Source organism: Bos grunniens, chromosome 22 (assembly GCF_055505025.1).
Source record: "Bos grunniens cultivar Pamir isolate PY7600 chromosome 22, Bosgru_T2T1.0, whole genome shotgun sequence".
NCBI lineage: Eukaryota > Metazoa > Chordata > Mammalia > Artiodactyla > Bovidae > Bos > Bos grunniens.
Genome location: NC_141186.1, coordinates 18,377,800 through 18,391,683, shown reverse-complemented (window position 1 = coordinate 18,391,683; position 13,884 = coordinate 18,377,800). Strand labels below are relative to the sequence as shown.

General features: G+C 42.2%; 1 protein-coding gene across 24 annotated transcripts in view; it reads right to left on the bottom strand.

Moving 5' to 3' along the window:
* Positions 1–13,884, bottom strand: part of LOC147348186 (uncharacterized) — a 732,824-nt gene that overhangs the window by 580,301 nt on the left and 138,639 nt on the right. For all 24 annotated transcript variants that reach the window (XR_015151115.1, XR_015151118.1, XR_015151113.1 and 21 more), the window contains exon 3: positions 5,230–5,320. Coding sequence is in view for 1 of the 24 variants with exons in the window: in XM_086366616.1 (XP_086222742.1) it covers positions 5,230–5,320 (91 nt within the window). In the remaining 23 variants the exon portion in view is untranslated. The remainder of the gene's footprint in view (positions 1–5,229; positions 5,321–13,884) is intronic.

Below are 13,884 nucleotides of genomic sequence, written 5' to 3'. Positions count from 1 at the left end.
ATTTTGATATCCCTAAGGATATCTCTACAACCTCTTCTCCTGGCTTCATACTCAGTCTCCTGGCTCCCATATGACCATCATTATGCCAGTAACTTACAAATTTATATATCCAGCTCATGCCTTTCCTCTGAGCTGAAAAACAACATGCTCAGTTGTCTACTTGACATTTCCCCATATACCACAAGTACCTCAAAATCAACACATCTAAAATTAAACTCTTGATCTGATTCTCAAATCATTTTTCTCCAAAGTCCTCTGTCTCTAGGAATAGCCCCACCAACTGTTACAAACCAGAAGCTTCAAGGACAATCTTTCTCCTTTTTTGTCCACAACATCCCAATTAATGTCAAGAACCATTGGTTCAACTTCCTAAGCATCTCTAGGACCACCCAAAGCTTTCCACATCTACTACAACCACTAAAGTCCAAGCCAACATTTTCTTTTTCCTGGAACACTGCAAAAGCCATTTTCCATCTTTACCCCTTTTCAATCCATTCTCCATATTACAACCTGAGTGATCTATTAAAACACAAATCTAATAATATTGCTCCTCTGTGTGAAATCCTTTAGTTACTCTTGATTGCTCTTAGACTAAATTCAAAATCCTTGAACTGGTCATGGCTGATCAGGTACCTAACCATGGTCTGCTGTTCAACAAAACTGACCTTTTACTTCCTCAGCCATCTATTGTCCAGCTTCATAACCTTCAGCATTAGTGCATCCAATGAATATTCATGACTGATTGGGATTGACTGGTTTGACCTCCTTGCTGTCCAAGGGACTCTCAAGAGTCTTCTCCAACACCACAGTTCAAAAGCATCAATTCTTTGGCGCTCAACCTTCTTAATGGTTCAACTCTTACATCCATACAGGACTACTGGAAAAAACATAGCTTTGACTATATGGACATTTGCTGGCAAAGTAATGTCTCTGCTTTTTAATATGCTGTCTAGGTTTATCTTAGCTTTTCTTCCAAGGAGCAAGTGTCTTTTAATTTCATGGCTGCAGTCACTTTTTTTAATGTTGGGTTTTAAGCCAGCCTTTTCACTCTCTTCTTTCACCTTCATCAAGAGGCTCTTTAGTTCCTCTTTGCTTTATGGTCTGGACGTATTCCTGAACATTTAGATACTTGTAGTTATGGAATCAAATCATATAACACTATGCATTTTACTATTCACTCAATTACTTGTGTTTTATACAGATGTAACCCACTCAGTAGGGACAGACACAATTGAAAGGATTCCAAGGCCTTTGGTTTATGTATTCTATTTTCCAGGGCCACCGCAGTTTAAAATGCACAATGCTGCTTTAGTCGACTAACAAGAACAATTTTGTCCACTTCCCAGCAACTGTGGAAGAAATGGGATCAAACTGTTTTTGTTTTGTTTTGTTTAAGAAAGAAAGGTTAAAAGTCACAGAAAAAGGAATTGTGTTCCTTAGGAGCTGAAACAAGTGCACGCCCTAAGAAGTCAAAGGAGGAACCTAAACATCCTAATAAGTCTTAGGAAAAGGGATCATGAGGGTATTTATAAAAGGTCACAGATAGGACACTGGAAGACAAGACCAGGTCTCACTTGGAGACCAAATGGATAGGTTTGGTCAGCAAGACCTAGAGGGTAAGTCAGACCTAGGCAGTAAGTAAGAACAGAAAGATAGTCAGTGTAAATATCTCTGGGTCCATGCAGCCAAGACTGAAGTCTCTCGAGCACCAGGGCTCTGATGCCTTATTCAGTGATGGAAATGTGTCCAGTGCTATTTCTGAGATTGAGGACAAAGCAGCAGCCACTTCTTTGGCTTGAAGGAGTTCCTGCCTTCAAGAAGCTCAGACTCTATGTAATGCAGACAACTTTTAAAAAGTGGCTTAGGAAGAGAATCCAAGGGCAGCTCAGGTTACCATAGCCTACCATGAAGAACAGGAGGTGTAGGGGCCAGTACAATGGCGCACTGGGGCACAGAGTGTGATCACTGCTACTCCACGATTTTCCTGACAACCCAGAGCAGATGTGCTCCTCAAGCAGAGGACTCAAAACAGCAGAGCTGGAGCAAGACCCAAAGGCAGAACCAGAAAACACAACTTCAGAAATATCGATGGTATCAGTTAAGGGGCAGAAAGCCACATATTTCAGCAAACTAAACCATCAGGAGACACAGCCCTCAAATTGCCTTCCTATGATCAGCCTGATTCTAGAAGGAGATGGCCACCAGCAAGAAAGCACGCCAAAGCAAAGGCAGAGCCTAATCAATGAACAACCCCACACAGCCCAGACTCAGAGCCAGTGGCGGGCTTCTCACTACCTCTCTGGGGGTAGAAGACTTTCCCTGTCCCATGTGAGAAGACTGTGTTGTAATTGCTATAACTAACTAGACATAAGTCCAAGTTCATCGTTGGGTAAAACTCTACAGAAGACTGCTTAGATTCTTCTCACACCAATTTCTTTATGTGTTTTCCCATAAGAGAGCCATAAAAAAGAAGGAAATCCTGCAGTTTGTCATATCACAGATGAACCTGGAGGACTCTATGCAAAGTGAAATAAAGCCAAACAGAGAAAGGCAAATGGTTTACAATCTGAATCTAAAGAAGTCAAACTCATACAACCAGAGAGGAGAATGGTAGTTGTCAGGAGCTCAACAGTCAGGGAAAGGGAAGAGGTTGGTCAAAGGGTACAAACTTTCAAGTTTAAGATAAAAAAGTTCCAGGGATCTAATGTACATCATGGTGACTATATCTGCTAAGAGAGAAGATCTTAAGTGTTCTCTTCACAAATAGGTAACTGTGATGTGACCGGTGTGTTAATCAACTTGATGCGGGTAATCATTTCACATAAATGTATGTCAAAACATCAGACTGTACACCTTAAAAAAAAATCATACTGCACAATCTAAATTTTAAAATAAGTTTATAAAATGATATTCAAGAGGGCAGCTATGAGGCAAGTAGGAACTCTACACATCACTTCAGAACTGCCCCAGTGTGGACCCACTGCCTCTGGACATACACTCACGGCATCTTATCCACTGGTTGGATCTGAACACCAGGAATCCTCCCACACTGAGTGCTGTGCTGTGCTTAATCGCTCAGTCATGTACAACTCTTTGCAACCCCATGGACTGTAGCCCACCAGGCTCCTCTGTCCATGGGATTCTCCAGGCAAGAATACCGGAGTGGGTTGCCATGGCCTCCTCCAGAGTATCTTCCCAACCCAGGGATCAAACCAAGGTCTCCCATGTTGCAGGCAGATTCTTTACTGTCTGAGCAGGGAAGCCCATGAATACTGCAGTGGGTAGCCTATCCCTTCTCCAGGGGATCTTCCCAATCCAGGAGTTGAACCAGGGTCTCCTGCATTTCAGGCAGATTCTTTACCAGCTGACCAGGGACGCCCCTCCACCACAATAATCCCCAGGAAATGGACTGTGTGCCCAGCTTGCTTCCTTTACATCAAAATCCCACCTGTGTTTGCATCTTATTTACTGAGGCTGTCATAGGACTCTACTGAGCAGCAAGGAAGTCTAGGGAAGTTGGCATTTGACTTCCCTCTTGGATAGGACATGTTCATATTGTAAATATTCTCCAAAGACTTTGTAGAAAAGTTTGTGTGGCTACAAAATAGAGCAAATGTCTGTACCACACATTGGTATATCTCTCCAACCTTTCAGTTCACCAGGCCCACAGCCAACCAGGGTCGGGGTGGGGCAGGGGGACAGGAACCACCCAGGACACAGGTGAGGACAAAGTGTCAGGTTTTACTGAGTCTGCACACGTCTCCCCACGTGCATTTCCCTTCTTCTCATCTTTTATCCGAGGTTCAAGTCAAGCTTCAGCCTCAGATGCTGCCATGGAATGATGGATAAAACCGAGTCCCTAAATTATTGTCAGTGGAGAACAAACCTATGCTCATTTTAAAGAGCTGTCATCTGCTCAGCACACAATAATGATTAACTAACAATTGTTATTCTGATTTGCCAAGTACACCGAGACTTCCCCAAACCCCCCGCAAAAAAAAAAAAAATTACATATAGTTCTAACAATGATAACAATATTAGAGGGCAAACAAACTAGACAAGTTCCAAAGGATATCAAAGGCTATTTTTCAGATAACAGCAGGCTGAAAAATAGGTCATGTTGCCAAGACAAAGAAACTTAGAATTAAACCAACCTATTAAAATGAATCTATACTGTTAATATCACAGAGATGTTATTTCATTCTTTTGCTTGATATCATGAAATCAAAATTAATGATTAGCAACCAGGATAGAAGGGTCAAACTGCTTGGGTAAAATGATATCTGTAATATCAGACAAGTTCTGATACTATAATGAAATCAGTCCAAAAATGCCCAAGTAGGTATTTATATTTGTCAAAAATGTAATACACAGAGCAGTGAACTGCTTTATGTGGAACCACTGCAATAAAAACATGAGGGAATTAACTCTATCAGGAAAGTTAGTTGTAATTTTGCAAATAAGTTTTTCTAGGGGAAAAATGTCTCAGAAAAAAAAAACTTTTCCCCTTAAAAATAACCTATTACTTAAAATGCAGTAATTTTACTTTACTGTCTTAACAGTTCCAAAGATACAACCATAAGCCTCTAATATCCACACTGATGTTATGATTCTGGGTAGAAATACTATGTATAAATTCCAAAGCCATACTTAATGTGTATTATGAAATAAAACATAATATAGATTCTATTTTAGGTAAAACTTGGTTTTTTAAAAAATGAGTATAGTATAGAAACTGGGCCCTTGACACATGAGATGGCAACCAAGAATTTTATTTCAGAATTAAGTTCTTAAAGTCTAAAGTGGGCTATGCATACAAATTCAAACTAGGAATGGATTTCTCTGAAGTGAACTTCTCAAGTGACTAAAAATACTTTGATCGAAATAAATATCTTAAGCTTTAAAAACATGTCTCAGTTTCAGAACTGCCAAAAAACTTAGATAATTTAGGCATTCAGTCCTCATAGTTTCTTAAAGGGCCATTTCATGAAAAGACAGCCCCTTCCAAGAGTGGTGGCTGTCAGGCCGGATCAACTCCCAGCTAACAGCCAGCAGCTGCCTGCCTCCCAGGTCAGCACCGCCTGGTTTGTCAGCAGCAGGAGAGTCCCAGATACCAGTGCATCCTCCTAAAAGGAACGCAGCTTCGCACTTCTCAAATTCTAGCAAAAACTTTCCAAATAAATTCAATATACTGCACCATAGGAAGTCACCCATCCACCTCTTTCCTACCTCTGTTGACCTGGAGTCTCTGCTGGATCCATAAGAGTCACTTTCATTATGCAAGGAACATTCTCCCACCTCCAGCTGCCACTCTCATCACCTGCAGAGACAGAGATGAATGAGAAAGGTGGATGCACCCCAAGGAGGTGATTTCCCTGATCCAGGTGCTAATCACATTGGTGACATTTAGCCTGGACAGAGAAGAATGACACTCAGAGCTAGGGGAGAGAGTGCCCTTTATTTGAAGGTTTCCAGGCAAGGAGAGCTGGTCCTGGATGAAACACTGAAAGTTCACCCCAACTTGGTCCACTCTCTTTCCCTCCCTCAAGTCCTACTGGTTCTCAAAATGCTTCTTGCACAGAATATATAAGCCATTGGTTTTCCATTTGTAAAATGGTGATATCAATATTGCAATGTTTAGGTTTGTTAAAGGAGATTCTATAGGTAGCCAGGTTCAGAGAAGTGCTAAACTAGTGTGTGATATCTTTCTTTTGTATCAGGACAGATGGTATCAACACTGTACTACTGATTACGTCTTCCAGGTGTGGTTCTAAACTAAACCTAACAAGCCTAGCTAACGGGAGTCATTAAGAGCATCATCTACTCGCATGAGCTCTGGAGCCCGGAGTAGATGACTGAGGACACTGGCTTGGTCCATTTGTGTAGGTATGATCCTTTTAGCTCTTACTATGCACCAAGCACTGTGGTGAGGATTTAACACATACACACACGCACGCACAAACTCATTTAACGTTTGCATTGAATCTGAGCATCCAGGTGTTGGCACCCAAAGTGGGGCTGGGGGGAGGACAGCAGGGAAGAAATAAAAGCTTCCCAGTGCTCCTCAAATACCATGTAGACAGCTATCTACTCCATTCACATGCAGGACTCTCTTGAAAAGCAGATTTACCCCAAGTGGGATCATCATCCTGAAGAAAAAGCACACTGCACCCCTGTGCACCCCTCCTGAAGAAGAGTGAACAGTTCTATCTACATCTTCCCTCCAACCTGGTCTGGCAGCTGGAACGGGTAACATTTTCATTTTTCTTAGACTAAGTTTTCTCAAGTGGAAAGCAAACGCTAGATGATGTCTAGAGTGCCTGAAATCTCTAACACTGTCCACAGTGACTCAAATCAGCGTCACACAGTTACAAAGCACAGAAGTCCATCTGAGCCAGCTCACGAGGGAGGAGCTCACCGTGGCGTAGTCCAGGCTAGAATCGGGAAGAGGTCCAGCCCCAAGGAAGCCCCGAGGCCATTCTACCAGGGAGTCTCTGCTTTTATCTGGGCCTCACTCTTGTTCTCTTTGTTCTATCCACCTGAGCTCCCCATCTCTAATCTCCTTCTCTTTTTCATTTTTCATGACCCTGATACCAGCAGCTTGCACACCAGTTTACACATTTTCTTCCTTAGGGCATTCCATGACCTTCTGCCCCCACTATTAGCTGGAGCACGTCTCCACCTCCACACCAGCCAGCCTGGACTGGGTTAACCAGTCACCATCTTTTTCCCTTCTCCTTTCGTCTCCACCAACTGGCAAGGATACAGTTTCCATTGCTACTTAAGCCCGCGGACAGAAACTGATCTCTCCTCTCAAACTTTTCATTTCAATGGAGGTGAAAAGTCATCCTAATGTGTACTTACTATGAAGAGTTGCTCCTATAAATGGAGTCCTGAATGGAGTGCTGAACAACAGAGTTAATAAAACATTGAAAAAGAGTCTTTTTCTCACCTGAGAAATTAATTGTTACAGCAAATTTAAGAAGGAACTCTTGACATTCGATTTCATAACAAGTGTTTTATTCTCAAATTGTTCCTCTGATTTATAAACTACAGTGTGAGGGCCCATCAATGACCATGGGGAACATTTCTCTCCCTAAATACCGAAGTTTGATTTATGCCCGTCAAGACTAAAACTAATTTATTTGGCTTACAATATAACTCCAAGTGCTTTGAATTTATGTTATTACAATTTTGAAAAAAAAAACTTTAAAAATACATTAAAGCACTGCCCATCTTGACAAACACATATATCTCTGGAGATTTTGCACAGGTCAAGGGCCCAAGTTGTCACTATGAATAGTTAGAGAACTGTCACTATGGCAGTTAGAGAAGATCCCACCTCACCCTCTCTGCCATGGTTTAAACAAAGAATGTGAATAATAGAATACTTGTCTTGATTCCTTATAAATATTTTAGGACTTATTATTCTCATCAAGGCTAAATGGGTAGCTATCCATCTCAAAAGAATTTTACTTGATAGAATGTGGAAAAAATAAATAAAAATTTAAAAATACACTAGAAAGTATGTGTATACTCTGTTTTCAACAAAAATAGTTTTTAAAAAGTTCCAGTTGCATTAAAAATAGTTATTAGGTGTTGGTTCTCTCAGTTGAGTCTCAGCTAGAAGTAGATGATGCACTTGCAGTCAATACTCCTGGAGGGTTTACTTACAGAGAGGCAGATTAGGAAGGTGTAAGCACAGGGTAATCACACACAGTAGGTGGTGGCGGGCACCTGGGTTAGCAGCAGTGAAGCCATGTGCCCCAAGGCCAGAGGGACCAAGGGAGCGAACAGCTCGCAGACCTGGGAGGAGGGAGTCTAACAGTGCTCTGCCTTTACGGGGGCAGTGGCCTGGGGTGGGGGTACAGACCTGGCCTGAGAGATACTCACAGGGAGGAGTGGAGGAATAAAGACCTTGACCTCAGTCTTTGTTCTTCCTCCATTTTTGAGGCGGGAAGGGGACCAGAACTGTCCACTGGCCAAAGTTATCTGGGATCCAGGGGATAGAAGAACCCACTGATGTGATGCAGAGGTCAGCCTTGGGGGACAGACAGCAGAGGAGGATGGGGAGTAGAGGGAGGGGCAGGGGGAAGATGCCAGCACCCCTACCATGCTGTGCTCAGAGGACACACAGCTGAAGAGCAGCCCTGACCGACCTCCAAAGGGCACACAGTCTGTCACAGGTGAGGGGGGTTAGGGAGAGATGGACTGGGGTTTGGGATCCGCAGAGGAACACTAATACACATAGGATGGATAAAAACCAAGGTCCAATGTGTATAATATCATACGTGAAACGAATTGCCAGTCCAGGTTCGATGCAGGATACAGGATGCTCGGGGCTGGTGCACTGGGATGACCCAGAGGGATGGTATGGGGAGGGAGGTGGGAGAGGGGTTCAGGATGGGGAACACGTGTACACCCGTGGCGGATTTGTGTTGATGTATGGCAAAACCAATACAATTTTGTAAGTAATTAGCCTCTAATTAAAATAAATAAATTTAAATTAAGAAAAATAAAATTTAAAAAAAAACAAGGTCCTCCTGTAGAGCAGAGAACTATAGTCAACATTCTGTGACAAACCATAATGGAAAAGAATATGAAAAATAATGTGTATGTGTACACACACACACACACATAACTGAGTCTCTTTTCTGTATAGCAGAAATTAACATAGTAAATCATCTATAGTTCCACAATTTTTAAAAAAATTAAAAAAAAAGAAGTACATGATCAGGGAGACAGAGTATGGCTGTAAGACAAACTGTAAGAGCATTGTGGGATTTTAGTGAAAGAAAAATCCAAATTCTCATAACATCCGTCTTTTTTGCCTCTTCGGGAGCCCCTCCCTCTCTCTGGTGGTGCTCAAGCTTTAACAGTGTATGATTCACTGATAAGGCCTGATGAAACGTGGATGACTGGGCCTGACGCCAGCATTTCTGATTCAAGAGTTCCAGGGTGAACCTTGAGAATCTGCCTTTCTAATAGTTTCCAGATGATGCTAAGGCTGCTGGTGTCCAGAGACCAGAGTTTGAGAACCACCGCCTTAAGGAAATGACCTGTCCTCTGAGCTTCAAACTGCAGGCCCTGAGGCTCCCGTCAAGGCTGTCAACTTCCCACCTCTTCGCTGCTGGTCCACAGCCCAGGCCTGAGAAGAAAGCATGGTTCATCTCCCTGAACCCCACTCAGGGTCTGTCTGCAGCCACATAAGTCTGCGTGAATAGAGATGACCTCAGGGGCCCCCCATCCCCCCCTTTTCTCTCCTTCCCTGGAGACAGTCCCAGCTCTCACATGCTCACTACACTTTATTTACTCAGGGAATTTATGTTCAGGAAAGTCAATGCCAAGATTTAGCAACAAGGATATTCATCACATTATTAACTACCTAGATACCTAGTTACAAACATATGGTTAAAAGAAGTATAGTACATCCACACAACTGAATAACACAAAATCATTAAAAACTTGAATACAAAAATATATTCCTTGATATGGAATGATGTTCACAATACAGTAAGCTTATAAAAAGCAAGTCACAAAGCTATTTCTAGGATATTACCCTCTTTTAAAAATATATATGTGAAACAATACACTGTTGTATTAAAAGATTACTTCTAAGTGGGTGGAATGATGGGTATGTTTAATTTTCTTTTTTGTTTGCCTATCTATTCTTATTCTTTTTCAAGTGAGCATGTATTGCTTTTGCAATAAAAAACTAGCAATAAAAGAAATTTCATTTTGAAACACATACTCCCGCCATTCTCATCCAGACTGTATCTAATTCAAAGGCTCAAAACATAAACATCTATATTAGTTCTATTATCTCAGACCTCCTTGACTCCTAAAATCCAGTATTAGTTATAATTAGGTTCTGTGGTATGTAACCTCAAACACAGATGAAAACATTAGAATCAAGAGGGTTTTATTCCCTCCCATGAAATTTATAGAGATGAGCAGTTCAGGGTCAACATGAGAGCATACAAATTCCAAGGGATTCTGTCACCTCCCAAATATCCACTTCATTGCTGGAACATGGCCTCTTTTGTAAGGTCCAGTGGTCATCAAATCCCTAATTCCAGCCAGCAAGAAGAAAGGGCACAGGGGAGGAAATACTCTTCCCCTTAAAGATACTTTCTTGAACTGTCCATACCCCTCTGCTTATATCCCACCCACTGCCTGGATCTTAGCCACATGGCCACATGGAGCACAGGGAAGGCTGGTAAATGTCTTTATGAAGGGCATCTATATCTTCAACTCACTTTAGGAGTTCCATTACAGTGGGAGGATGAGAAATGGGAGACTAAGCAGCAGACTGTGCTACACCACATAACATAAAAGTTACCATCTAAAGGATGATGTGTACATATACACAATGGAATACTGCTGCTGCTGCCAAGTCGCTTCAGTCGTGTCCGACTCTGTGCGCCCCCGTAGACAGCAGCCCAGCAGGCTCCCCCGTCCCTGGGATTCTCCAGGCAAGAACACCAGAGTAGGTTGCCATTTCCTCCTCCAGTGCATGAAAGTGAAAAGTGAAAGTGAAGTCATTCAGTCATGTCTGACTCTGTGCGACCCCATGGACCATAGCCCACGAGGCTCCTCCATCCATGGGATTTTCCAGGCAAGAGTACTACTTAACCATAAAAAAAGAATGAAATAATGTCATTTCTAGCAACACAGATGGACCTAGAGATTGTCATACTAAGTGAAGTCAGAAAGAAAAAGACAAATATCATATGGTATCACTTATATGTTGAATCTAAAGAGTGAAAAAAGTGAAAAGTCCCTAAGTTGTGTTCCATTCTTTGCAACCCCATGGACTGTAGCCTGCCAGGCTCCTCTGTACATAGACTTCTCCAGGCAAGAACACTGGAGTGGGTAGCCAATCCCTTCTCCAGGGCATCTTCCCAACCCAGGGATCGAACCCAGGCCTCCCACATTGCAGGCAGAATCTTTACCGTCTTGAGTCACCAGGGAAGCCCAAGAATATTGGAGTGGGTCGTCTATCCCTTCTGCAAGGGATGTTCCAGACCCAGGAACTGAACTCGGGTCTCCTGCATTGCAGGCAGATTCTTTACCAGCTGAGCCACCAGGGAATCTAAAGTATGATATAAATGAACGTATCCATGAAACCGAAACAGAGTAACAGACATAGAGAACAGGCTTGTGGTTGCCAAGGAGGAAGGGGGCTAGGGGAAGGATATATGGGGAGTCTGTGAGAGAAGATGCAAATCATTATACTCGGAATGGATAAGCAACAAGGTTCTACTGCATAATACAGGGAAGTATATTCAAACAGCATCCGTCCTTCCAGTGAATATTCAGGGTTGATCTCCTTTAGGATGGACTGGTTTGACCTCTTTGCAGTCCAAGGGACTCTCAAGAGTCTTCTCCAACACCACAGTTTGAAAACATCAATTATTTGGCACTCAGCCTTCTCGATGGTACAACTTTCATGACCATACATGATTACCGGAAAAACCATAGCTTTGACTATATGGACCTTTGATGGCAAACTGATGTCGTTGTTTTTTAATACACTGTCTATAATAGACCATAATGAAAAAGAATATAAAACAGAATGTGTGAATCGCTTTGCTGTATAGCAGAAATTACCATAAAGTTGTTAACCAACTATATTTCAATATTTCAATAAGTTCTGTTTTTATTTTTGTTTTTGTTTACTACTCAGTAACTCCTCAAAATAAAACACTCAAACTAAGAAATCTTTCTGAACCTGGACATCAAGATTTCCCCTAAGTGTGTATCACTGAACTAATATTTTTCAGTGGTTTTATTTCACGGGTAACTAGGGGCAAGGAAAGAGTGTTTAAGTTTGGAAGTGTTTGTAAAATATCAACTTTTCCTTCAGTGTCATGACTGAAGACAGCCTTCTTTCTGAGATGCTGGTCACCAGATGGTGTAGAGGCTTATCACACAGAGAATTCTCTGAATCCACGCTGCCTGCATCTTATTTTAGACCTAACATCTGACATGAAGCTGATTTCCACCACAGATAGGGTCTGCTGGTCACTCCACTCCAGCCACATTGGTCTCCTTCTTGTCCATGGATGTGTTAAACAGCCCTGTGCCCTTGAACTTACTTACTCTATGCTTGGAATACTCAGATATTTACTTGGTTCACTGTCTAACCCCTCCACCTCCTTGAGGTCGCTGCTTAAATGTCACCTGATCAGGAAAACTTTCACTCTCCAGTCTATTTAAAATTGCAATTGCCTGCCTCTCCACCCAGCACTCCAGCTCCTGAGTCCTACTTTTTTCCTTTGATATCTCAATGTATGTTTTTGAGTAGCCCAATAGCTGCCTCCCCAACAAGAAGGCAAACTCCAACCATGGCAGGGATCTTTTTCTCTATTAGACAATCCTTTTGTCCCCTGACCTAGAGCAGAGGCTGGAACATAAGTGATGTTCAATAAACATTGAATCAATGAATGATCAAACAAATAAATCTTTAAATCCTAGGATCTCTGGCAAGTAAAATGACCAGAGTTGCAATTCGCTCCAAATCGGGCCGCAGTTTGAAGAACAAGGTAGAAGGCGCCAGGCTGCAGGCGACAGGGTCAGCTGGAAAGTGGCAGCCCCGCCAGAGAAATGATGCTGTTTGAACTCAGAATAATACACTTGACTATGAAGACAGATGGATGCAGAAAACTAATGGAAACATCCAACCACCAGGTCCTTGCTTCTCTCCCTAAACCTCATCAAACTTCAGGTTTCGTTTAAGTAAAAGGAGAGTAAATTACAAATTTGCTGTAAAGATTAAATGACAAAATATACATGCAATAATATACATGTTATAGCATGGTCTCTAACACAAAATAGGGACTCGGCTAACAGGAATTCTATTCTTGAGATGCCTTTTCTTTTTCTCCAGCTTCACTCTCATTTCTTCATCTTGAACAGCTCTTGCATCCACAATGGTATGTCTACCATATGAGGAAAGTAGGGAACAGACCCCTTATTTTCTTTCATCTCTGGTAAGACTGGGGTCTACCTTTACCGTGAACTTTAAAATACTATCTATAGCAACGAAAAACTCATTCATCCAAGACGCTGAGCTGATTAAGAAAGCCCAGATATGGTCAGGAGAGGGAAATAACTTTTTAAAGAAAATAATTTTTCTTCACTCATATTCCACCTTGTTCCAAAAGAGATTTAAGGTTGCTTCTCCAAATGCACAGGCCACAGAAATATAAACTAAATTAAAAGGAAGAAAAATGAGACAAAGGGAAAATAAGGGGAGGAAGCATTGAGATCCATGAGCAAAGCCAGTAAACTCTCTAGGACTCTGTTGCTAAACTGGAACTGAGTTGTCCAGAAGCCATATGACAAGACAGCCACAGTGAGTTAGGGGATTCAGAGAGTCTCTGAAGCTAAAGTATACCAGCAGTCAAGAAAAGCCCTTTACACAGAGGCCAGAGAAAGATGCCTCCCCTGAGCCCCCAGCAAGAAGACACTGAATAATATAACAAACACCATCCTTGGAAGCCCTCAGAACAGCCCTGAATAATCATTTCCTATTTGATACATTTTGTAAAGCCAGGATACAAGTTAGCATCATCTATACCTCAAGTGGTTCCCTTGAGGACTGGGAAATTGATGCTACTATTGCATGCTGCTGGGTTAGTCAAGTGCAAGGGACTGAAAAGCCAGGGGTCTTTAGTCCAGAGGTTTTGAAGGTGTTTCTTGGATCCACTGGGTTCCACAGGGGTGCCTCAGGAGAAGTGTGGGGGTTGGAGGAGAACTGAGGGGCCAAGGGGGCAGGGTCTTGCAGTCCACGTCCCCAGCTTCAAAGAGAGCAAATTCTGGAAACCACAATGGCCTCAGTAGAGTGCAGCAAATCAAGGGATGGACTTCAGAGTTATT